Below are 23,976 nucleotides of genomic sequence, written 5' to 3' on the forward strand. Positions count from 1 at the left end.
AAAATATACAGAAATATACACTACAGTGACATCTGGCGTCGTTTTTGTAAGAAATGTTCACTTCCGCATAAAAAAGCCTCAGCACGTGACCTCCCGCGTGTGACGTAACACGGGGGACACAAGGGGGAGAGCGGCCGGTGTAACGTATGAATAAACATGGATCCCAATGCTAGTTTCGACACAGAAGAAGTTCAACATGAATATTCAAATGCATATGATGGACCACAACATTATAATTATGAGCCTGCTAGGCGTCCAAGAGACCACGAGCAGCCAAGGATTAGAAGAAAAAACGGCCATCGGAGAGAAATTGAGCTGTGGTGTGAGGAGAACCAGTGGAGAACTGGGCAGCTATCTTGGTGAGTGACCGGCGTTAGCTACAGAATGTTAGCTAACGTCACATCACAACATTGTGAAGTTAGCTATCATATAAGGCTATAACTAAAGTAGCATTGATAATATAGTAACGTTACTGGCAGGACTGTTGTTGATACTGATCCATAACAGAAACTAATGCGCAAGTATCAGCCGTATCTCGCGTTACCTAATGCAACTCCACACTACGGGGCTGACCGGAGGGGAGACGCGAGATACGGCCGATACTTGACGATCTGGCGGAGAAAGGTTGTGGAGCCTCCGTTGATATGCCGTTGTAAATGGCTTGATGGAAAGCAGGTGTGTAGTCGGGGATGGTGCACAGCTGATTGCAGCAGGTGAGTGGAGGTTGAGCCAGGAGTGACAGCCACCACGCACACACAAACAACACAGACAGGGGGAAACAAACAAACACAAAGGAGACGGCTGGAGCAGTACAGCCACCACAGCGTTACCTAATGCAACTCCACACACTATGTCTTACGGTGCCGTGTACCGGAGGGGAGAGAGAGAGAGCAGCGAAGGGGGAGAGAGATACGGTTTCCTGATAAAGCTGTGGAGAGTATGTGCTGCAGGGAGGTGGATGCACAACGCACCCAGGAACGAACGCTAGCTCCGGTCCTTTTTACTGTTGACTCGATGTCCTGACAGGCTGGTATTTGTGCAACCTGCACAAACACAATACTGCACCATGATTACAAATGATGAAATACAATGTAAAACTACCGAAAATTACCAGCTCCTTAAAACACAACCACTCATCTCAACGCAACTCTACTATACCCGCGGTCAGAGAGCGGAGATGTGTCCCCTGTGTGATGTAATATGACCGTTTTTTAGAGCAGAGCTCAAAATTGCTCCTTTCCCTCTGAATTCCTGCCCTTATGTCTCGTAAAACATATAAAATCCTGCATTCACTTTTTTAATTGTAATTTTCAAGCAAGTATAAGCATAAATGTAGAAAAAAAACAAACCTGCAAGATGCTCTTTAAGTTGTACTATCTCAACACATTTTAATAGATTGAGTTTTTTTAAATATGGGAGTTGTGTGTTCATATTTACCAACACCACAGACCAGAGTCCTGCACGGGTCTGATTTTCAAGACCCGCTCCCGCCCCGCACCCGCGACGTGCAATACCGAACCCGCCCCGCTACCCGCACATATTGCCAATTAGTTCCGCAACCGACCGACCCGTCGGCACAGGATCCGCAACCCGACCCCGCATATATATGAGCAGTGAAAACATGCAATTATTAACACATGCAGTTGCATATTTGTCTCAAAAAGCGTGGGATGTTGGTTATTTTCTCCATCCAGGGTGACACCAAAAGCCTCCCAGACAGTTGGATTTCACTCTTGAGGAAGTGTAAAGGCCCAGATACACCGGCCCAAAATCAGCAGTAAATGGGAGTCGGCCGAACATGAGCGTGGGCACGCCCTATTCGGATATGGAATGCCATTTAAGCCAAAATTAAATAAATAAATAAATACATCAATAATTAAATAAATACATATATATATAAATATGCCTATGAAATAAATTATGAAATAAATTATGAAATAAATAAATGAGGCAATAAATATGTATACATGTACATTTAAATACACATTTATTTATTTCATGGGACTTTTATTTCATAATGAGACATTTATTTCAAGAGACTTTTATTTCATAATGACACATTTATTTATTTCAAGAGACTTGTATTTCATAATGACACATTTATTTATTTCAAGAGAATCGTATTTCATAATGACATATTTATTTATTTCAGATGACTTGTATTTCATAATGACGCATTTATTTATTTCAGGTGACTTGTATTTCATGATGAGACATTTCATGATGAGACATTTCCATTCCTTATATGCAAATGAACGGGGCGTGGTTAGCTCACAGATCCAGAGACCCAGACCAAAGCAACAGCACCACAACACTGACTACTCGAGAAGAGGAAGAAAATGGAGGAGAAGGACTTAACATTTTTTTTATAAACTATATAATAACTACTAAATGAAAATAAGGCGGGGCAGACAACATGGAAGACGTCGGTGGGCTCCAAGATGCTATGCTATCCTTAGCAGATCAAATTGATCAACACGGTTTACCAACAGATACTGTGTTGGCCCATATTGAAGACTTTATCGAAGTACTCGGGCGGATAAGCGCTCTTCGAGATATCGACACGGATGACAAAGTTGTAAATACTTTGACACTGATTGAGCACCGTGTTCGTGTGGAAGATGTCCAAGAAGTTGGTTCAAGCACAGGTGCAGGACGCCCGCCTCTGGATATTCCATGCGATATGCTCGCTACCTATGTGCTGTCCGGTCTATCAACCCGAGAAATCGCGGATCTGTTTGGTGTGTCATCCCGCACAATTCAGAGGAGATCGGTCGAAGAAGGCCTAAGGTGAATTACTTGAGCTAACGTAAAATCAAATTATTGCTCTTTCTAGCTAACGTCATACAAATAACGAGCCCATAGAAATAGAATACGAGTATACTACTATACTCATATTCTATTTATATGGTCAGCCCGCTACAACTGTCACTATGGCAACGGTACACATACAAATGGCCGCCGCTCTGACCATCTTGCATTATCTTAAAATATAATACATCCCGCTACGTTGATTTGAATGGGAATGTCCGTTCTACTCCTATTTTATTTCTATGGACGACACTGGTGGGCAAAAACGTGTATAATACAGTTAACAAAATTAAAACATGATTGACAAACAATTATTTAGTATTGTGTAGCAATATGATACGAAGAGATGTTTGAAATGGAGTATATATGTTAGACTGGTGGATGTTCGTCAACGTTAGCCAAAACGTTTATGTTGACGTTGCACACAAGTTAGGTCAGTTATTATTAACAGCTGCTCTGTCAGATATGACTATTGTTACACCGAAATCTGTTTGTATCGTGAAATTGCGGTTTTTGTTTATTCATCAAAAATGACTAAAGTCAGAGATGTTTCCTGATACACGTGAAGTTGCAGCCACTGTATAAATTAATGTTAAGATTAACTGGAGTTGTGTTCATGCTAACTGTTACACCTAACTAACGTTGCTGTCGCTTATGTAATAAATATATAATTGAAGTGACATTACACATATATATGTTTTATGTTTTTCTACTGTAGAAAATCAGACCTATACTCTTCAATTAACGATGACGATGTAGATGCCTCGGTGACGGAGATTCAGCGCACTAATCCGAATGCTGGATATAAAATGATGCTGGGACATCTACGGTCCAGAGGCATACACATTCAAAGTAAAGATTAACAGTTTTTATTTAACCTCAATGTTCAACCCAATTCCAAATGACGTGGGTTTAGCCAGTCGCCAATTTGAATAAACAAATAAATCTCCTTTTTCAATCAGGGCATCGAGTAAGGGCGTCAATGCAGAGAGTGGATCCAGGAGCAATCTTGATGCGAAGGTTAACCCTCCAGACTACAAGGCGTCGTCAGTACAATGTTCCTGCACCAAATAGTCTATGGCATATAGACGGTAATCACAAGCTGATCAGGTCAGTTTTTCCTGCTGCTTTTTGAGCTGTGTCCATCATAATCTAGTAGGCCACTGCTCTTGAACTCCTGTACTCAAGTGCTGCAGTCCTGCAGTTCTTTGTTCCAAGCCTGTACCACACCACCTGAAATCACTAAATAGTAACATCATGTGAGAAAACAGAGGTGAAGGTGTGATTGCTGAAATAAGTAGGCCTATCTACAGACATTGCACCCTTGGAAGTATTGAGTGTGAGACCAATTTAAAGGCTGAGGAAAAAGTAACATTAAAAGATATACGGCCAGGTCATTAATACTTAAAGATGCCTTTATCCTTTTTTAATACAAAATATAACAATGAGGGTTCTGTATGTTAGTTAGTTGAGGATATGAATTGAACTCCTTGTCTACTCATTAGATAATAATTGAGTTTGAATTTCAAACAAAAACACAATTAGATGCTACTAAAGGTACAGTCCTTGCATGGGGGCAAGCCCTCTACCACATACATCCTAGCTAAATATGAGCTCTTCTGATAGTACCATAATGTAAGTGGTGTCCAATTTTATCCGCAAAGGGTTGGTGTGAATGTGTTCCAACAAAGCAGTGACACATGAACTCACAACTAGTTGGTGCACTGGAATCGGGTGTTTCTCTGCTTGGTTGAAATGCACCCACACTGACCCTTAGTTGGGACATCCATGATGTATTTTAACAAATGTGTGTAAGCTTTGACATACAAAATTATTTATAAGCATTTTCAAAGGTATGAACATGATCCAGAATATGTCTCAATTCCAAACAGTACCATGAAATCATATGTTCACATGTTCACATGAAATCACATGTTTCCTCTTCATATTTACTCTGTTAGGGCACTGTATTAGCACCTGAGGTGGTCAAATCAGTTTTAGCCTACTAACAATCTCAGGACCCATTGGCAAAGTCCTTTTACGGAGATTAGCCTACCGGAAACCAACATTTTAGCACCTTGTGTGATTCCATCTTTAGTAGAGATGAGAGGTTAGATGTTGGAAAAAGGTACTTTAAAATATAAATGTTGTTCACCCAGCTGACAAATCTGCTTGCCTTGGTAAAGTAAATTAAGCCATTGAATTTGCTTATTTATGTACAACTTTTTTTAACTTAAAGAAGGTTAACATGCAATGTACGATAATGTTGGATATTGCAATGGCAATAATGTTTTGTGATATTGCAGGACATGTTGCTATTGCAATATCCAACGTTATCACCCAACCTGCCACAACCATACCCCTCCAACCCTATTCCTAACATAGCTTAATGAACAAGATGTGCCTTTATCAACTGTGATTTGGACATGAGGCCCCAATTCAATAACCAATTAATCCTGTTATATTTCACACAGATGGAGGATTGTTGTTCATGGTGGCATTGATGGATTCTCCAGGCTAATTGTGTACTTAAGTAGTGCCACCAACAACAGAGCTACAACTGTTCTTGAAGGCTTCTTGTCTGCTGCTGGCCAATATGGCGTGCCATCTCAAATTCGGTATGTAATGTCCTACAAATGTCTAATAAATGAAGTACAATTAGACTTATTTGACTAAAATGTATTTTAATAGCATTTGTAACACAGGTACAATTATCAAAAAGAAAATGAGTGTTCGGAATTTCAAACAAGTGTAATGAAGGTGCTCTTCGGTAATCTTAAAACAGAGCTGGGTTACAACCCACGCAGAACGGCACAAACAGCCTTCTTCAGGGTATGCTTAGACCCTGAAGAAGGCTTTCCGAGAGAAGACCTTTCTTTTGAAGGTACAATTATGTTGGATAGTCATCTTCAGATAAATGTACTTTTTTCCCCTTACAGATCTGACAAGGGGGGTGAGAATGTTAGGGTTGCTCATTTCATGGTCCAAACACAAGGGGAGAACAGGAGCTCTCATATTACTGGACGGAGTGTTCATAACCAAAGGTATGGAGGATTTAAAAAATAGAAATTATTAAAGTACAATGAAACCGAGAGAAGAAGCATGTCTGTCCACCCTCACAAAACAATACTTACATTCAGGCGGGGCAGGGGGTGATAGCGGGGCGTTTTACTGGCAGTTCATAACAAGTTCATTGGTCACTACCTAAAATCCAGCTCTCACTTCGCTCATCATTGTGTTCACACTCCAGTCTGAACATAAGTGTCAATCAGCCATTACTAGTAGAACCTTGTACAACTTTTCCATCCTGCTAACTGTTGAATAATGTGACCTGCCAAAAATACAATATAAAGGCTGTATTTCATTCTTTCTTTTACAGAATTGAGCGCCTTTGGAGAGATGTGTCTGAAAATGTTCTTGATCTGTTCTACACAATATTCCTCCAGCTGGAGGCCCAAGGATTACTCAATCCTGACCAAGAGATTGACCTGTATGCACTACAAAGGTGCTTCATGCCACATATTCAGCATCATCTTCAGTGTTTCAAGGAGGCATGGAATCACCATGGGCTGAGGACTGCAAGCCACCGTTCACCTTTACAGTTGTGGTTACTAAACAACAGAGAGGGACAAGATTTCTCACAGGTAAACAACGTTTTTTAGATGATGTAATGTATGCCGTCTTATTCCCTGGCTCAATTATTTATTTAAAATACATGTTCCTTTCAGTCAGGCATTGGCAGTTTATCTTGAAACTGTTCAAACCCTCAGAGTTATGTTGAACCCAGAACCTTAGGTCAGGCAACATTTTCTTCGCACGATTTCAGCAGTGGTGGAAGAAGTACTTAAAACCATTACTTACGCAAAAGTACCAATACAACAATGTAAATTACAAGTCAAAGTACAGACATACTATCAACAAAAATGTACTTTAAGTATCAGCAGTAAAAGTACATGTTGTGCAATAAAATGTAAATAATAATAAATTCTGATGCAGCATGTTACTTACTGTTGGAGCTGCTCTCATTCCTTTAGCTGTGTATTCCTCTCTACTCCTTTTTTTTTTTTTTTTCACTTAACTTTTTATTGACATTTTTATAATCATACAAAACCACATATAGTTCAGTATACACTTGAATTAGAAACCCATTGAAGAAGAAAAAAGAAAATACAAATAATAATAAAAACAAGCAAACAGTGACATGGAAGCTTTCTATCCTATTTTAATGCAACATCATGGTCTGGTTCCAACTCTCAATTTGTGGTGTCGTTCATTTTTCTTTTATATTCAACCCATTTTTCCCATTTGGACTCAAATTTCCCTTCCTGGACCCTCAATATGTGTGTGAATCTCTCCATATCAAATATTTCCTGTACTACTCCCAGCCATTGCTACTTTGTAGGTGGATCTGCTTTGTACATGCTCTGGTAATTGTTTTCTTGCTTGCAGCCAGCAGCACCTTAATCAGGTATCTGTCCCCACCCTGTGTGTTTTCCTGCACCAGATTCCCCAAGTATAACATCAGGCCGGTCTTAGGAACCTCATAACCTAATATCCCCTTCAATACTCCCCATACTTCCTCCCAGTATCCCTTCATCTTTTGGCATTTAAAAAAAATGTGTGTGTGGTCTGCCCCCACCTCGCCGCATTGCCTCCAACATGCGTTGTGTTCCGGGGCATACCTCCCTTTTATCTTTGGGGTTATGAAGTATCTGATTATGTTTTTCCACCCAAATTCCCTCCATACCCTTGACCCAGTAGTTGAATGCTGCACTCTACATACATTATACCATTCTTCCTCTGTCATATCAATCCCGAGTTCTTTCTCCCACTTTTCTTTTATATATAGAGTTGAATTCCCCCTACTCTCCAACAGAGCTTGATATAGAGCTGAAATCACCCTGCCTTTCTTCCCTTCATATGCTTCAATCATTACCTTAATTACCCCATTTTGTTTAGTGTTTTTATCCATTTTTATTTCTTTTATATAATAGTCTCTCACCTGTAAGTATCTAAAATGGTCACCCCTTTCCAGATCGAACTTATCTCTTAGATATTGAAAACTCTGCATTTCCCCTTTTTCCACCATCCTACATATTGCTGTGATGCCCCCTCGGGCCCATCGTTTAAAACCTGCATCTTCTTTTCCCGGCTGGAATTTATTATCATTTGTTATCCATCTCAAGATCTTTGTCTGTTTTCCTATTTTGTATCTCTTTATTACCGTGTTCCAAGTGTTTAAAGTGAATTTTGTGATTGGGTCTAATATGTTTTCCTTTGTCCTGAATAATTCTTTATCCCCGAGTAGTTTTTGAATCTGGTAGTTTTCCCCATTTGTTTCGATGTCCTTCCATTTAGCTACGTAGTCCATATTACACCAGCATGCCACTGTTCTGATTTGTGCTGCATAATAATAATCCTGGAAACTCGGCACTGCCAATCCTCCTCTCCCTTTGGGTAGCTGCATTGTCGCAAGCCTAATCCTGGGCCTTCCCCCCCCCCAAATAAACCTCGAAATCCATTTATCCCATTCCATAAATTGACTTTGTGGAATAGATATAGGTAGTGATTGGTAAAGGTACAGTAGCCTAGGCAGTATATTCATTTTAACTATTTCAATCCTTGAACTAAGGTCTAAGGTCTGTATTGTCCACCTACATAAATCCCTCTTGATATTCTGATTGATCTGTGTATAATTTGCATTGTATAATTTGTCTAACCCTTTTGTGATGTTAACCCCTAAATATTTAATTGTATCCATGTTCCATCTAATTCTGTATTTGTCTTTGATCTCTGGTGTTGGTGTGTAGTTTAGTGCTAAAATCTGTGTCTTTGTCACGTTTTGTTTGTACCCTGAGTATTGTCCATATTCCTCCAGTAAATCCATCAGTATCGGGAAGCCCACGTCTGGTTGCCCCATGTATGCTATCAAGTCGTCCGCAAATAGTCCCAATTTGTGTTCTAAACCTCCGGCCTCAACCCCCTTTATATTCTGGTTCTGCCTAATTGCTTGGGCCAATGGTTCGATGCAGATATCAAAAAGTGTTGGGGAGAGACAGCAGCCCTGTCTTGTCGACCTCTCTAATTTAATCCGATCCGTCAGACTACCGTTCACTTTCACTCTAGCTGTTGGTTCATGATACAATGATTTTATACATTTGATTGACTTTTCATTAAATCCAAACTTTTCTAAGACATTATACAAATAGACCCAGTTCACACTATCAAAAGCTTTTTCTGCATCTATACTCACTAAAATTGCACTGTCTCCCCTCCTTTGGGCCTCCTCCACTATATGAATTGTTTTCCTTATATTATCTTGTGTCTGTCTCCCTCTAATAAAACCAGTCTGGTCCTCATCTATAATTTCGGGCATGAATGTCTCAAATCTTTTCGAAATTATGGACGTATACATCTTGTAGTCTACATTAAGTATGGATATTGGTCTAAAGCTACTACATAATTCTTTATCCTTGCCTTCCTTGGGAATTGTAGTAATGATAGCCTCTTTCCATGACGGGGGAGTTTTGTTCTCTTTCATAGTATATTTAAATGATGCCAACAGTAAGGGGCTTAATTCCGATTTGAATATCTAGGGCCCTATAAATTCCGTTTTCATTTTCACCAAATTCCGTTTTGTGTCTTTCTAAATTCCGTTTTTTCCGTTTTAATTTTTTAGAATTCTGTTTTTTCCGTTTTTTTCCGTTTTAATGTTTTGGAATTCTGATTTTTTCCGTTTTTTTCCGTTTTAATGTTTTGGAATTCTGTTTTTTTAACCTATTTACTCATATTTTACCACAAAAAAGGGTGTGTTTTAATGTTTTCAAATAAAATGTACACTAAATAGAAATGCCCAGGCATCATTCAGATCCAGTCTGTTGCTGTTGAGTGAGGTTATAATGGCTTGGGAAACTGTTGAGAAGTTGCATTTATCCATGAAGACCACATCCACCAGAAAATATTGATTTTCAACACCTGTGATGAAAGAAGAAAACAAGCATATTACTAATTATCTCTTACACTGTTTTAAATGTCTATCTAGCTTATTGTTTTAGGTGTATTAATATATATATATTATAAATAAAAGGGGCATTTAGAATAAACAATATCAGTACAGCCACTGTCTGCCTCTTTTTATTTATATATATATATATATATATATTATATATATATTTTATTTTATTTATATTTATATATATATATATATATTATATATATTTTATTTTATTTATATATATATATATTATATATATATATATATATATTATATATATATATAATATATATATATATATTATATATATATTTTATTTTATTTATATTTATATATATATATATATTATATTTTATTTTATTTTATTTATATATATATATATATATATTATATATATATTATTTTATTTATATATATATATATATATATATATATATATATATATATATATACATAAAATGAGGCAGACAGTGGCTGTACTGACATTGTTTATTCTAAATCTGTTTATTCTAAATTTAAAATCGTTTTTTATCCTAGTATTGTAGGTGCATGTCACCAGTTTCCCCTGTGGGATCAGATGTTTTCTGATCCATCCATATTTATTTATTTTTTAATAAAATGTGTTATCCCATTATAATGATATATTGCAATAAAAGGTATTAGTGTTGACAAGAGACATCAGCTATGTTTCCCCCTCTGGAAGACAATGCTGCATCACGATTTGCACACAACATATTGTAAAGGAGTGTTCACTACGTTGTATTTTAGGATATTACATTAAGCATTAACTTACCAATGACGATGTTTAGCACGCTGCATTTTGCATTTTGACATTTTTCCCTGTTCCTAACGTGACTTTTGGATAACAGGTGGTCATCGCACGTATTTTTGCGCTTCCAGTCAACAGAGTGTTGACAAAATTTACAATACATCACGTCACCCGACATGTAGAAGTCAGCGGGGAACTGCTCTGCTCGTGATTGAGCGGATAGCCCCGTATTCCGTATCTTTTTAGCTGACGGAGGGACAGCCATGCTTGCATTTCACTTGTGTTTGTTGGGGGTGGCGGGACGGGACCGCATGAGACAGTGACGCAGGGGTGTGTTACGCTGATTAGCGTCCCCCGGGAAAGTTTTCCCAGGTTTTTTGTTTCACTTCCTCACGAAAACAGCATTTCAGTCTAATTATGTCAAATTCCGTGATTATCTGCTTTTTTCGGGAATTTCCGCGATTCCGTCCGCGATTCCGCGATCGCGGAAAATATAGGGCCCTAAATATCTTATAAAATTCGGATGGCAGCCCGTCGCTGCCTGGTGACTTACTATTTTTCATTCTACTAATTGCATCCCCCATCTCTTTTTCTCTAATATCTGAGTTCAATAACCTATTCTGTTCTTCTCCTATCGATGGTAGGTCCAGCCCCTCTAAAAATGCCTTCATACTCTCTTCCCCTGCTGCAGTTGGTTGTGCGTATAGTGTCCTATAATAATCCTCAAATGCTCTCTCTATTTCCTCCGGCTCTCTAAGTAACTCATTGGTTTTAGGATTCCTAATCTTATGTATAGTGTTTAATGTTTGTTGTGCCCTTATCTTTCTAGCCAATAATGTATTTGCTTTGGGCCCCCCTTCATAATATGCCTGCTTTACAAACCTAGCTTTCTTCTCCACCTCTATTAATAATATATTTTCTATCTTCCCTCTAATGTCCTTAACCTTCCTAAGTGTCTCTGGGTCATTTGTATTTTTATGTTGCCTCTCTAATTCTTTTAGTTGCCCAGTTAAATTTTGATAGAGTTCCAGTCTGGTTCTTTTAAGGTGTGCTGTTTGTGCTATTAGTTTCCCCCTTAATACTGCCTTTAGTGCATCCCACAGAATAGTTGGGTCTACTTCCCCGTTATCATTTTCCTCCTTATATCTGATTATCTCTCTCTTTATTTCTTCCACTAACCCCTTATTGTTTAATAGACCCACATTCAATCTCCAGACAGTGTTCTTCCTCCTACCATTTAGATTCAATGTTAGATATATTGCACTATGGTCAGACAGGTCTGTAACACCTATTCTACAGTCTTCTACCCTATATTTATCTCCCTTTGACATAAAAAAGTAATCTATCCTAGAATAGACTGAGTGTGGGTGTGAGTAGTGTGTGTAGTCTCTATCTAGTGTGTGTATATCTCTCCATATATCTGTGATTCCTAGTTCCCTCAGTTGTATGTTCATGTATCTGACAATGTGCGTCCTAGCCTTCCTTGTACTTGTTGTATCCAAATCATAGTTTAGTACCACATTGAAGTCCCCCCCGCAAATCAGGATTCCTTCCATTTCCACAGCTATGATATCAAACAATTCCTTAAAAAAAGTCTTATCGCTGTCCGGTGGGGCGTAAACATTAATTAGTGTAACCATTTGTCCTTCCATTTTCCCCTTGATCACCACATACCTCCCCTCTCTGTCATATATTTCTTTGTTTATTTCAAATTTTACTGAGTTCCCAATTAGTGTAGCCACCCCTCTCCTACCATGCTTAAATGAACTATAAAATGTGTTGTTATATCCATACCTTTTCAGTTTTTCATGTTCTTGTACTGATAGGTGAGTTTCTTGCAATAAGATAACCTGCATCTCCTCCTTTCTAAATTTGGTTAATACTTTCCCCCTTTTAATCGGATTGTTCAAACCATTGACATTTAACGACACCATTTTGATTCCCCTACGTTGCATTATATTTCCCTTCAAAGCATCTTTTCGTTCCCTCCATGTCACAAAACACAATATATATAGTAGCAGCAACCGCTAAGCTAAACAAATACAAATTAAACATCAGAACTTGGTCTTCCAAGGTTTTCGGGGTTTTTAAAAATATCCCCCTTTCCCCCGCTGGTGGGTGGAAGGTAAGGCCTCTCCTAGTGAGAGGGCCCCCCCTAGTGGCGGAGATCTCTCCTGTGGCTGATCTCCCAAGCTCACTATAATTGTCCAGCGTGTGGTTTAAACTCCGGAGCTCCCGGCCGGAACTTTGTAAACATTTTTGATATAGTCTTTAAACCCCTGGTCTCTGTATTGGCGATGGAGGTGATTCTATTTTTCTAGTGAATTAGCACTTCTTTAAATTAGTCCGAATCAAATCGTAAAATGTTATAGATAAATAATTCCCCAGCCTGCATACATGTCCATACAGGTTCCTTTTATAAAAACAAATAACAATCTTACTTACTCACCCACTGCAGTGTTTCAAAGTGGCACAAAATAAAAGGCTATAGCATTTATAAGTAACTTGGTTCAATCTGTTTGTGTCTGTGCTGTCTTTTTCTGATCGCCGTGGCCCGTCACCTCATCCTTCTGTCTTTTCAACGCCGTATCTTGTTCCCTCAGACTACTCATCAACACCCTCGATACGGTGCCGGTCTTCCCTCACTCCTATCTCGTTGTTGTCTCCCCGCTCTCGTCTCCGAAGTCTGGTCCACTTGCGCGCTGCCTCCAGTCTCTGCAGCAGCGTAGGTCTCTCTACTCCCGGGTCCGGCACCTGCCAGCCTCTCTGCCGCATCGCCCTCGCCGCGTCCTGAGCACTCTTATACACTATCGTTCCTTCGTTCCAGTAAACCCTCAGTGTGTCCATTGGAGATTGAAAACGAATCCCTTTATCTTTGAGAATTCTCTTGAGCCCCGCATATTTCCGACGTTTAACCGCCACCTCAGAAGAATAATCGTGGTCGAATGTCACTCTCCGTCCCTTCACTTCCATCGCCGTTCTCCAGGCCGTCTTAATGACGTTCTCCTTGACCTCGAACCTCAAGAAGTTGACAATAATGGCTCTTGGGGGTTTGTCTGGTTGTGGTTTTGAAGCAGGTGCCCTGTGCGCCGTTTGAATCTCCAACTTAATATCCTCCGACATTCCCAGCTCCTTGTGAATTAACCTGTCGACGTACTCGGAGACCGAGTCTCCCTCTATTCCCTCCTTCAACCCCCAGATTCGTATATTATTTCTTCTCGACCTCCCTTCTATGTCGGACAGCTTATCTTGGAGCTTGGTTTGTTGTTCAAGAGAGGCCGTAATAATGTCCTGGACGTCGGTACTCCACTCCTCGACCCCAGCCGTACGTTCAAGGATCTCCATATCCTTCTTTTGGGCCCGCATCTCCGCCTCGGCGGTCTCGAATTTTCTATTTGTTTCCTCTCTGAAGCTATCAAGCCCTTGCTTCATATCTTCTCCGTGTTTGTCCATATATTCTCTCAGTTGTCCCATTTCTTCACGTACTCCTCTTAAATTTTCTTCCATCCGGCTGCCAATTTGATCCAGTTTAGCATCCATGTTGTGCTGGGCTTTCTCGAGTTTATCCCGCATGGCATCTAAGCTAGTCTGCAGCGCCGACACCCAGCTAGGTTGCTCGTCGTTGCTAGCTTTAGCGTTAGCCGTTAGCGGCTGACTGTGTTCCATCTGGACCTGCATCTCTCCGGGCTGTTTTTCGGCTTTCGTCTTTTTCTCCATTCCTTTCTTATTTACTAATTTGCTCATGACCTATTCTTCCAACTTCGAATCACATTTATTGGGGTTTTTTTCCTTTTTGAACTTATTTGGCCGGGAGCTCCTCTTCTTAGCTGCTTATCGCCTCATGTGTAAACCGGAACCTCTACTCCTTCTTTTACATGCAAAAGCACACTTGCATGCACATACTGAAGGATATGAAAATGAAGGATTGAAGAGCGACACGATGGAAGGAAGCCGAGAGCAAGGAACAGAGAGATGGTTGTGTGGTGACGTTGAAGGGAAATCATAAAGGTGGATGACCATTAATCCTTCAGTCCTACAGATCTTTTGTTGTACAGATCTTTAGCAGCAAACCTTTTGTTCCCAAAATACCAACCACACTCCATTCCCTCTCTGCCTCTAAAACGTTATCCTTTAGTTTTTCTCTTTCAGCTTTATAGATGTTCCACATTTTCTTTAACTCCACAGTTCCTACACTTGTCACTGTTACTTTTCCCCATGACATGCAGCGTACCATTCAATGCTGTGTGATTTATTCTGAGTCTAGCTATCATCATTTCCTCCCTTCTGTTTCTTTCTTTATAAATATGTGTCTGCTGGCAGACCAGCAGACCAGCATTTATCTATCACCAGCTTATGTTAGTATTAAATATACAATGTACTCTGGTAACTATCAAAATAAAGACATTGTATAGTGTTCATAACAGTATTTTTATTTAATAAATTATACCTAATACAATAATATGACAAAAAAAACTTACATCTAAATAAATATATCATCTAAAATAGATGCGTTTGATTTAAAAATAACAAATATAATTCAAAATGTAAACAGCAACAAAGAAATTATAAACATTATTTTTCTTGTTAATATCCATTATCTTCTCTGTTATGTATCTTCCGGTCTTTGCCAATCTGGACAGCATTTCTTGGTCCTCCACGTCTTTCTCGTACAGCCACTGCTTGAAGCAAACTGAAAATAAGAAACAACAATGTTTTAACAAATCGTATTAAATTATGTGATGATAGAACTGCAAACAGAATAGCTGTAACTTTAACTAAATAAATAACTCAGTTACCTCTAATCATTAACCCATGTTTGTATCATTGAGTTAACATACATACATACATACATACATGCTAAACTCTTATTGCACTTTTGGCAACGAGCATTTTCCACCTCAAGACCAAGCCCCCAGGAAGTGCGCCGGACTCTGAGGAAAATATTCGTTGTGTCCAAACGGCGGTACTACAATTTCCTTATCAGTCTGTGACGTCCACCGGCCCAGAAATACTTTTTCCCCTTGACTAACATTGGGAAAGAGAAGTCTGTAAATCGGTGGATAATTTTTTTGAAACAAAATAAACTACCCAGTATGAACTATTGTATAGCCCTAGAATCATTAAGTCCTTAAAGTTGTAAAATGCACTAAAAGCCGAATCTAGATTTATTCTCTCTCTCCATTCATTCTAGTGAGCCGAGAGTGTGTGCTCGGGGGGGGGGGGCTTAAGGGGCGCATGCTCTGTGAGCGCACAAACGGGTTCTTCTGCTCTGACAGCCAGGCATGCTGGGTAATCTGTGACGTTTCGCTCTCTCAAAAGTTGGGCCATTTTGACTTCATGCGCCAATGAGCAGCTCTCATAGGAAAGAACGAGACCCCGCCTCCCACGCTGTATCCAGTTCTTATTATACATCCATGCTCAAGACGGGTAACATAACTACCCTCGGGGCGCTTAGTTCTCTCCGCCATGTGTTTGAGTGCGCACACGTGTGTGTGTGTGTGTGTGTGTGTGTGTGTGTGTGTGTGTGTGTGTGTGTGTGTGTGTGTGTGTGTGTGTGTGTGTGTGTGTGTGTGTGTGTGTGTGTGTGTGTGTGTGTGTGTGTGTGTGTGTGTGTGTGTGTGTGTGTGTGTGTGTGTGTGTGTGTGTGTGTGTGTGTGTGTGTGTGTGTGTGTGTGTGTGTGTGTGTGTGTGTGTGAGTGTTGCATGCATGTAGCAGGTTCTGTGTGTAAACTGCCCCACCCCCTCGCACACCAACAGGGGAGAGAGATCTCTCGTCTGGATTGGAAAGATCGAAAATAAATCATAGACGCACTTCGTAGTCTTTTTGCATATTAGAAACGGAGTTGGCGACAGTAAGACTGCGATATAATGTTTTTGTAGATATAATACATATGACATCTATTTTTTAATGTCTCCAGTACCGATAAAAAGATCGATAACGTTGGACGTTAACGGTACCACGGTCTTTAATAATTCAGCCCCGGGCCCCGTTAATACTGGGGCTCGGTACCCATCCCTAGTTTTAATTATTACATCATCAATATTACATTTCAAATAACCAAGTACTTGGTATCTCACAAAGCGCAAGTGGCTAGTTTTGCTAAGAACATACCTGGTGATGGTGGCTCTTCGCTGCAGGATCTGGTCGATGTCCTCCTAACAGAAGCGATTGCCTTCGTCGTTCTCGTCCATGATGGCGGCGTAGGCTCCTTTCCTCAGGAGGTCCTCGATCTCCTTCTTGGAGAACTGCTGGACCGGCTAAAGGCGACGCAGAGAGACATTTACACAAGTGGATTTAGAAAACTCTTTTTGAAATTAAACTAAGCGTACTGCAACAGCGACTGACCCAAAAATTACTTGGCATCTACAAATATGACAGATTTTTTTTTTCTCACCCCGTTGTTGTTGCCTTCTTTGTTCCCACTCGTGCTCTGCAGGACAGCACGGTCCAGCCCGAGCTTCAGACTAGCTTTATCCAGCTTTTCCCTCTCATAGTTTATTGTGATCAGACGGTACACCTTCACCGCCTTAGACTGGCCAAAACGATGACACCGAGCTTGAGCCTGAAATAAAAAATTAAAAGAGGGGTCAAAAGAGCAAAGTTTTTAAGCATTAAATGGGAAAATATACACTTAAAGAACCGAGGGAATAAACGGAAAGACTGTTGTTGTTGTAGCCCTATTGAACTATCTTTAGGACAGACAGAGCAGATATATATATCGTACCTGCAGGTCATTTTGAGGGTTCCAGTCAGAGTCGAATATCACACAGGTGTCCGCAGCAGTGAGGTTCACAAGCTCTTGATCAGGTGTTTGATGTGGGCTGGCATGATCCTTTCTGCAGCGATAAATAAAGAAAACAAAGAAGACCTTATTAATAATAGTAATGATGGTAACAACAATAATATTAGTATAACTATTTATATAGCACTTACACAATAATTGCAAAGTGATTCTCACAACAAAAATAAAGAACAAAACAATGTCAACAATAAAAAATAAAATAATTATAGGAATGTTAAGAGACAAAGAAATGATAAACATTCTGAGAGGCCGACTACAAAAAGGTAGACTCAATGGCTCTTGATGACATCAATGAGCAGTCCCAAAACATGCTGCTGTATAAAAAGAAATAGGTCCAGATTTCTTCTGTTTAGTGTTGGATGATTTGTTGAATTGATTGCTGATGGATGTTAAGATATGTTTTACAATTATAACTTATTATAATTGGAATCAAAAAGTTTAAAATCGTAGTTTTAATAAAATGACTAGCAATATAGGGTTTATTCAACAGCGGTAAAGCATTAAGTTGCTAAATTAACGTACACTGAACTGTAAAACTTACCACTATTTAGGAAAGGACCTGATCAGAAGGATTGACTAGTAAGACAGCAAAGAGGTGGAGGAGGTCTCTGTCATGTACCATTGGTAGATGTTACACCTGAAAGAAAGATAAGGAAATAAGACAACACAGGAGGACAAACATCCTCTTAAGTAAAAGACGAAATCATGTCAAGCTTTACATCTTTCAGTCTTTATAATGCACTGTTGGAAATTACTCAGTGTTTCCCCTACCATTGTCTTGGCCGGGCGCTGCGCCCTGCCAACGGAGCCCCGCGCCCTGCCTGAAATTCAAGGTGTTTTTTTTTTTTTTTTATTTAGAAAAAAAAAAAAAAAAAAAGCACCAAATTGCAACTGAAGTAATCTATCTACGGTCACTTTTCACATTGAACATGTGCTCTTTTATTAAATAAACTAAACGCCTATGTTATTTATCCAATGTATGTGCATGTTTCAGTGTCCACTGCTTTGCGTATTCACATTCTCCCTCCGCTGTTTCTGAAGGGCAGGGCTCCGCTCCCCCCCCCCCCCCCCCACACACACAGGAACGCAACAACGAACGTAGCGTGCGCATTCTAAAAATAGCAGGTACCGCGGTTTTGAACAGTATTGAATTTGACAGAAAACAACATTGAAACGCCAGCAGAAGAATAGTTTAATGAGTTGGGTGAAAAAAAAGACAGGAGATGTGAGTTGGTTTATTCAGTAAATTAGCTCAGGATAATTGGATGTTCTGTCTACACCTGTTGATGTGAGGCTAATGCAGGATTTGCTAGCTTGATGCTACCGGAATTTAGCGGCAGTGACTCAACAAATTTCCTCTTAAAATGTATCGTCAGCAATGTATGACAAGCAGACTGCTTGTTTAATGTTAGACTCACACCAATAGCTCAATATGATCATAACACGATTGCTTTCATATCAGAGATCAGATGAGGTGGAGCTGCCTCCAGCAATAGAGGATGAGGCAGAGAGAAGCAGCAGCAGCACAGGGTTGCAGCAGGTATGTTATATGCTGTAGTCAGCTGATTTAAATGTATCAATGAAAGGAAGAAGTGTAGGCTACATGATAAGAAGGGAAAACAGTTTGAATAAAACACTGTACTTTTTTACTTTTTAATGTAAGAATACTTTGTTACTGTACTTAAGTATAATTTTCAAATATCGTGACAAGCAGCACAAGTCCGGTCACAGGATGACAGGATTCGACCAAACTTGGCTGTCAAAGAGTAAATACTCCTCCTGGCTCTACAAGACAGAATTAGGTAAACAAATATACCAATAAATGAAACGCAGAGTACATAAAGAATGAATCGGAATTATAACAAATTTCTGTTTTGGTTTTAGGAATGTTCTGCCGGATATGTAGGCAACACAAACAGGGGGTTGTGAGAGGGAGCCAGACCCGGGTCTTTATAGAGTCACCCTGCCAGTCCTACAGAAAGGACAAACTTGATGTTCATATGGCATCTGAGCATCACAAAATAGCCTGTCAGCGCCAGTCGGGTTTGACATCAGGTACAAATGATATATATATATGCTATTTAGATTATAATTGTCTCAATAACAGACAGACAGAATTGTGCTCCTTGATAATGATGATACATTTCATTTCAGGCAACACCGTCCTTGCGTCATTTGAGCCAACAGTTATCCTGGAGCACGAGGCTGTGGTGGGGGCATTCAAGTGCTTATATTGGCTCATCAAGCATGAAATAGCCCACCACACAAACTATCCAGCCTTGCTGGAACTGGCTAATCTTTTGGGCTGCACCTATTTCGACAAGCTTCATGTATGCTTATTTTTTATTAAGTTAAAAATATGTTTTGTATTTTTTTGTTAGTTTTAACAGATCGTTATATTGACAATTATTTGTATGTTTTTATGGCATAATAGTACATTAGTTTAATAATTAATATGCATTTAAATGTCCAGCATCTTTAAATGTAACATTTTCCAACTATTTTTCAGATTGGCCAAAAAACCAACTACAGATCTCATCGAATAATCGATGAGATGCTAGAAATTCTTGCAACAGTGGTTGAGCAGCCCATATTAAGGGCCATTGCTCAGTCAAAAGCGATTGGACTGGAAATAGATAAGACCACAGATGTTTCTGTGTGCAGACAAATGGACATCCATGTCAGGTAAGCGTAATCAAAGTGTAACATTTCATCGACTAATAACATTTCAATACATAGTTAATTAATAGGGGATAATTTAAATGTATATATGAAATGTTGTCATATGGACATAGATACTTGGACCAAGAGGGGAAGCTCTGGAGCCAATTCCTGGATCTGATCTGCCTGACTGACGGTAAAGCAGATGCTATAGTGTTGGCTTTAAAAAACATTATTCAGATGAAGGGCATCCCTGTACATCTAATCTTTGGACTAGGAACTGACAGCGCTGCAGTTATGACAGGTAGGTCAAACAGGGTTTTTGTATTCAATTAAACTGGATTTTGAATATTTCTTTCTTGTTAAATTCATTAACAAATGTATTCAATAGGAAAACACAATGGGGTTGCAAAACAGCTGTCCAACGAATGGCCATGGCTCCTCAGTGTCCATTGTGCTGCACATAGGCTGGCTTTAGCCTGTAAGGACGCATCAGAAGATGTGCCTTACATGGCAACATTCAGAGACCATTTAGAACAGCTCCACCTGTACTTCAGGAATAGTGCAAACCGCTCTGCTTCTCTGAAGGCAGCTGCAGAGGTTCTCGGTGTGTGTGAGCTGAAAGTGAAGGTAAATATTTTAAACCTCAAATAAATTGAGATTTTAATATTTATACTAACAACTGTTTTATCTGTCATTATTAGCAAGTAAAGGACACACGGTGGCTCTCTCAACATGAGGCTGTAAAAAACCTCAGTAAGAATATCTCTGCTGTACTGGGAGCCTTGGCAGAGGAAGTGGAGATCCGTAAATGTCCTACTGCTAAGGGACTCTACTCATTCCTTGCCACCTATCGCTTCATTGCCGCCCTTCACCTGCAAGCTGATGTGCTTCCGCACCTGGCACGTCTCTCTAAGCTTTTTCAAAGGGAGGACGTCATGTTCCTGGCAATCAAAGAGCAGGTGTTTTTACTAACCCAAATCATCTGCTATATTTTAAATTCATTTTGATTTTGCAAAACATAGGTTACCCCAATTTATCTTTTCATCTGAGTCAATTTGGTTAATTTCCTAGGTCCCTGTCACACTGGCATTGATAAAGGGCATAAAAGATTCTGGGGGTCATCAACCGGGTTCACACTTGGCCAGACTACATCAAAGTCTTGATGACCCTTTGGGACTGGGTGCATTCAGCATCTCTGCCGAACAGGAGAGAGGAAGAAGAGGCCAGGATAATACAGGGGGCAGACAGCAGTATTGGCAAAGATTTCAATCACAGGTATGATTATGTAGCTTTTGGCTGACATCATTGATGTAACTTAAATTTAGACTGAAGAGTTTACTGACATTTTTCCCCCACTGTTTGATGAGGTGATGGATCCGTATTTGGATGGCCTGATTGCCCATCTTGAGAGGCGGTTCAGTGAGGTTGGAGTCTTGGCTGCTTTTGGAATACTGGGTCCACAATCAACTACACTCCCCAATGACATTACACACACACACCTGAGGACACTGGTGGGGAAGTTTTTTTCCGATGTCGATTTCGACACAGTCCTTGAGGAATGGGCTTCTTTCAAGGAACAAGTCGTCTCTGGTCCTCTGAAGGTAACTTTAAAATGTAACATTCTCACATGACATTATCATGAGCAATGCAGTGTGTTAATCAAATGAACCTTTTCAGAACAAGACACAGCTGGACATATTGTCAGACCTGTCCTCAAAATATGAGGAGTTTGGGGTCCTGTACCCAACCATTAGTCAGCTGGCTGCCATTGCCCTCACTGTCCCTGTCAGCAGTGTAAATTGCGAAAGGGACTTCTCCACCCTGAATAGGGTAAGAAATACCTCTCACAATGGCATTTGGCGTTTTAAGTTATCAGTATTTTTTATCACTTTTAAAGCTTAACATTGAATTTATTTGCAGGTCAAGACAAACATCCGCAACAGGCTGCAGGGGGACCATCTTGCAGCCTGCATGCGGATCTCAATAAATGGGCCAGAGGTGTCGGACTTCCCATACCAGGAGGCACTGGAAACCTTCTTCAGAAAACCCAGGAAGATCCACTGTAGCAAAAATAAGTGCTCACTGTGTGGATAAACACAGTGTGCCAGGATGTTGCAAAGAGTTTGTACTGATGTTGTGTTAATAAAAATAATACGATATTACGACGGCTTCATGTGCGTAAATTACATTAATAGATGTTTCCCAAAAAAAATGTGGGTACCCCCCCGTTGGGGCCAGCACCCTGCCAAGGCAGTAAACCTAGGGGAAACATTGCAGTATCATAACTAAATCTTTGATGTTTATAAAATCCAAACCGTTTTGGTTGAAAATTGAGCAAGCTATGGTTATTTAAATAGTAAACCATAATGTTATGAATGAGAGAACTGCCTGTTGCAAGATGGCGGACAAGTGGCAACGTCGGTCTCCATTGGCCAGCAGCGCGGGTGAGTCATCTAGTGTTTATATATATCTATGGCTCTATGCCCCTATGGTCATTATTTTTTTGCCACACACATTAAATAGGACAATACTCTGAGCATGCGCAGTGTAGTTTTTATAGTCACCGTTCACTTAGACAGGGAGAGGGAGGGGCATGATCGGGTTTTATCCCACATGGCTCTAAACAGCTCAATAGGCACACACTGTAGACACTAATTAGAAGAACACAGACTAAAACAGCAATGTACATACAAATCAGATGATTAACCATGATCTTAAAATATATTTTATATATTTTGTTATTTATTTTTTGCATTTTTTTGTAATCATTATTTGTAATACTTTCTGCTGACACTAGGTGGGGCTGTGCCCTAATGACCAGTCGCCACTGTGTGTTCGGTGAAGCATTATATGCTTACAAATCCAATGTAGGCTATAAACACGACTAAACTGCAATGATAGCAAAGCTGTGGCTTGGGTTTTTGGGGTAATAAAGTCCAAATCATCGTTGGGCTGAACATTGTTGAGAAAATGCTGCATCTCTTGCATTTATTGACATAGAGGAGCCTTATTGTTTACCTTTTTAATATCATTTTTTGTAATTTTCAATTGCTTGGTTTTCGTGAAATTAGCCTGTTTTCCTATTAAAGTGTAACAGATCGATGCATCTCCACAGAGCATCTTAAAGGCTTCGGAATCCCCCCCATTGTAGTTAAAAAAACTGTCAAAACTAGGGCCCCCAAACAGCATCTTGCATAGGGCCCCCAAAAAGCTAGAAACGGCCCTGGTAGCAGTAGTTGGGTGTGTTCAGCTCCCATGTCCTCGCAAAGACGGTGAAACAGACGCGCATTGAGTGGCCTTGACATTATGAAGTTAATCACTTTGATGCTGTTGTTCAAAACGTCATGCAACACAGGACTCAGCTTTTTGGCCGTCAGTGCTTCCCTGTGTATGAAACTGGGAGGAAAAAGTGGCCCGGGGATTAATTGACAGACAGGCCCACTTAATGCGCGGCATGTATCGGCCGGCCGCTGACGAAAGTATGTTACTGAACAAAAAACCCCATGCATTTTATGTTATTTCGAACATTATTCATATAGTAATCACATTACCTGAGCCCTTGAGTTGCCTAGAGCAAAAATAATTACAGCATATATTTATTGATTTTAATGTTAACAGATAATTGATGCAATAACATTTGGACCCAATTTGCCTGACTTGACGCATGGAATAAAACATGAGCGTAGGAAGCATCCTCAATGTGGGTGAGACAATTTAACAAGGGGTGTGGGCAGGTGGTGGACCTCACCTCCTCTAGGGGGGTCCGGGGGCATGCTCCCCCGGGAATTTTGTTTTTGAAATGTTGAAGCTATATGCATCAATCTGGTGCACTTTGAGAGCAAAATTAGGGACAAAATCTATGGATACATCTTTCAACACCCATATGAAACAGAACTGTAAACAGATTTACTTTTGTTTTCAACATTTATTTGAAC

General features: G+C 39.9%; 1 protein-coding gene and 1 long non-coding RNA gene across 7 annotated transcripts in view; one reads left to right on the top strand and one right to left on the bottom strand.

The window, feature by feature from the left end:
• The first annotated feature begins 161 nt into the window (after nucleotides 1-161).
• Nucleotides 162-22,203, top strand: LOC307019262 (zinc finger protein 862-like). Of its 6 annotated transcripts, none has more exons than XM_079649995.1 (18): nucleotides 2,580-2,790; nucleotides 3,530-3,663; nucleotides 3,774-3,921; nucleotides 5,286-5,429; nucleotides 5,751-5,855; nucleotides 6,191-6,455; nucleotides 18,840-18,917; nucleotides 19,092-19,179; nucleotides 19,262-19,432; nucleotides 19,532-19,707; nucleotides 19,887-20,062; nucleotides 20,173-20,342; nucleotides 20,430-20,668; nucleotides 20,743-21,000; nucleotides 21,113-21,316; nucleotides 21,409-21,642; nucleotides 21,719-21,871; nucleotides 21,962-22,203. In XM_079649995.1, exons 1-18 carry the CDS (start codon nucleotides 2,684-2,686, stop codon nucleotides 22,133-22,135), a joined length of 3,024 nt encoding a protein of 1,007 aa, XP_079506121.1. In that variant the 5' UTR covers nucleotides 2,580-2,683; the 3' UTR covers nucleotides 22,136-22,203. The 6 variants fall into 6 exon arrangements, with proteins under 6 accessions (XP_079506124.1, XP_079506121.1, XP_079506122.1 ...); XM_079649996.1 differs by having other exon boundaries at nucleotides 6,191-6,214; nucleotides 6,317-6,455; nucleotides 19,262-19,707; XM_079649998.1 differs by lacking the exon at nucleotides 2,580-2,790 and adding an exon at nucleotides 162-359 and having other exon boundaries at nucleotides 19,262-19,707.
• Nucleotides 14,631-23,976, bottom strand: part of LOC307019267 — a 44,285-nt gene continuing 34,939 nt past the window's right edge. The window contains exons 2-6 of the long non-coding RNA XR_013802622.1: nucleotides 17,919-18,014; nucleotides 17,300-17,411; nucleotides 16,970-17,137; nucleotides 16,687-16,832; nucleotides 14,631-15,264 (exon numbers count right to left, since the gene is read on the bottom strand). This is a non-coding gene — a long non-coding RNA (uncharacterized lncRNA). The remainder of the gene's footprint in view (nucleotides 15,265-16,686; nucleotides 16,833-16,969; nucleotides 17,138-17,299; nucleotides 17,412-17,918; nucleotides 18,015-23,976) is intronic.

Source organism: Notothenia rossii (genome assembly GCF_949606895.1).
Source record: "Notothenia rossii genome assembly, chromosome: 9".
Taxonomy (NCBI): domain Eukaryota; kingdom Metazoa; phylum Chordata; class Actinopteri; order Perciformes; family Nototheniidae; genus Notothenia; species Notothenia rossii.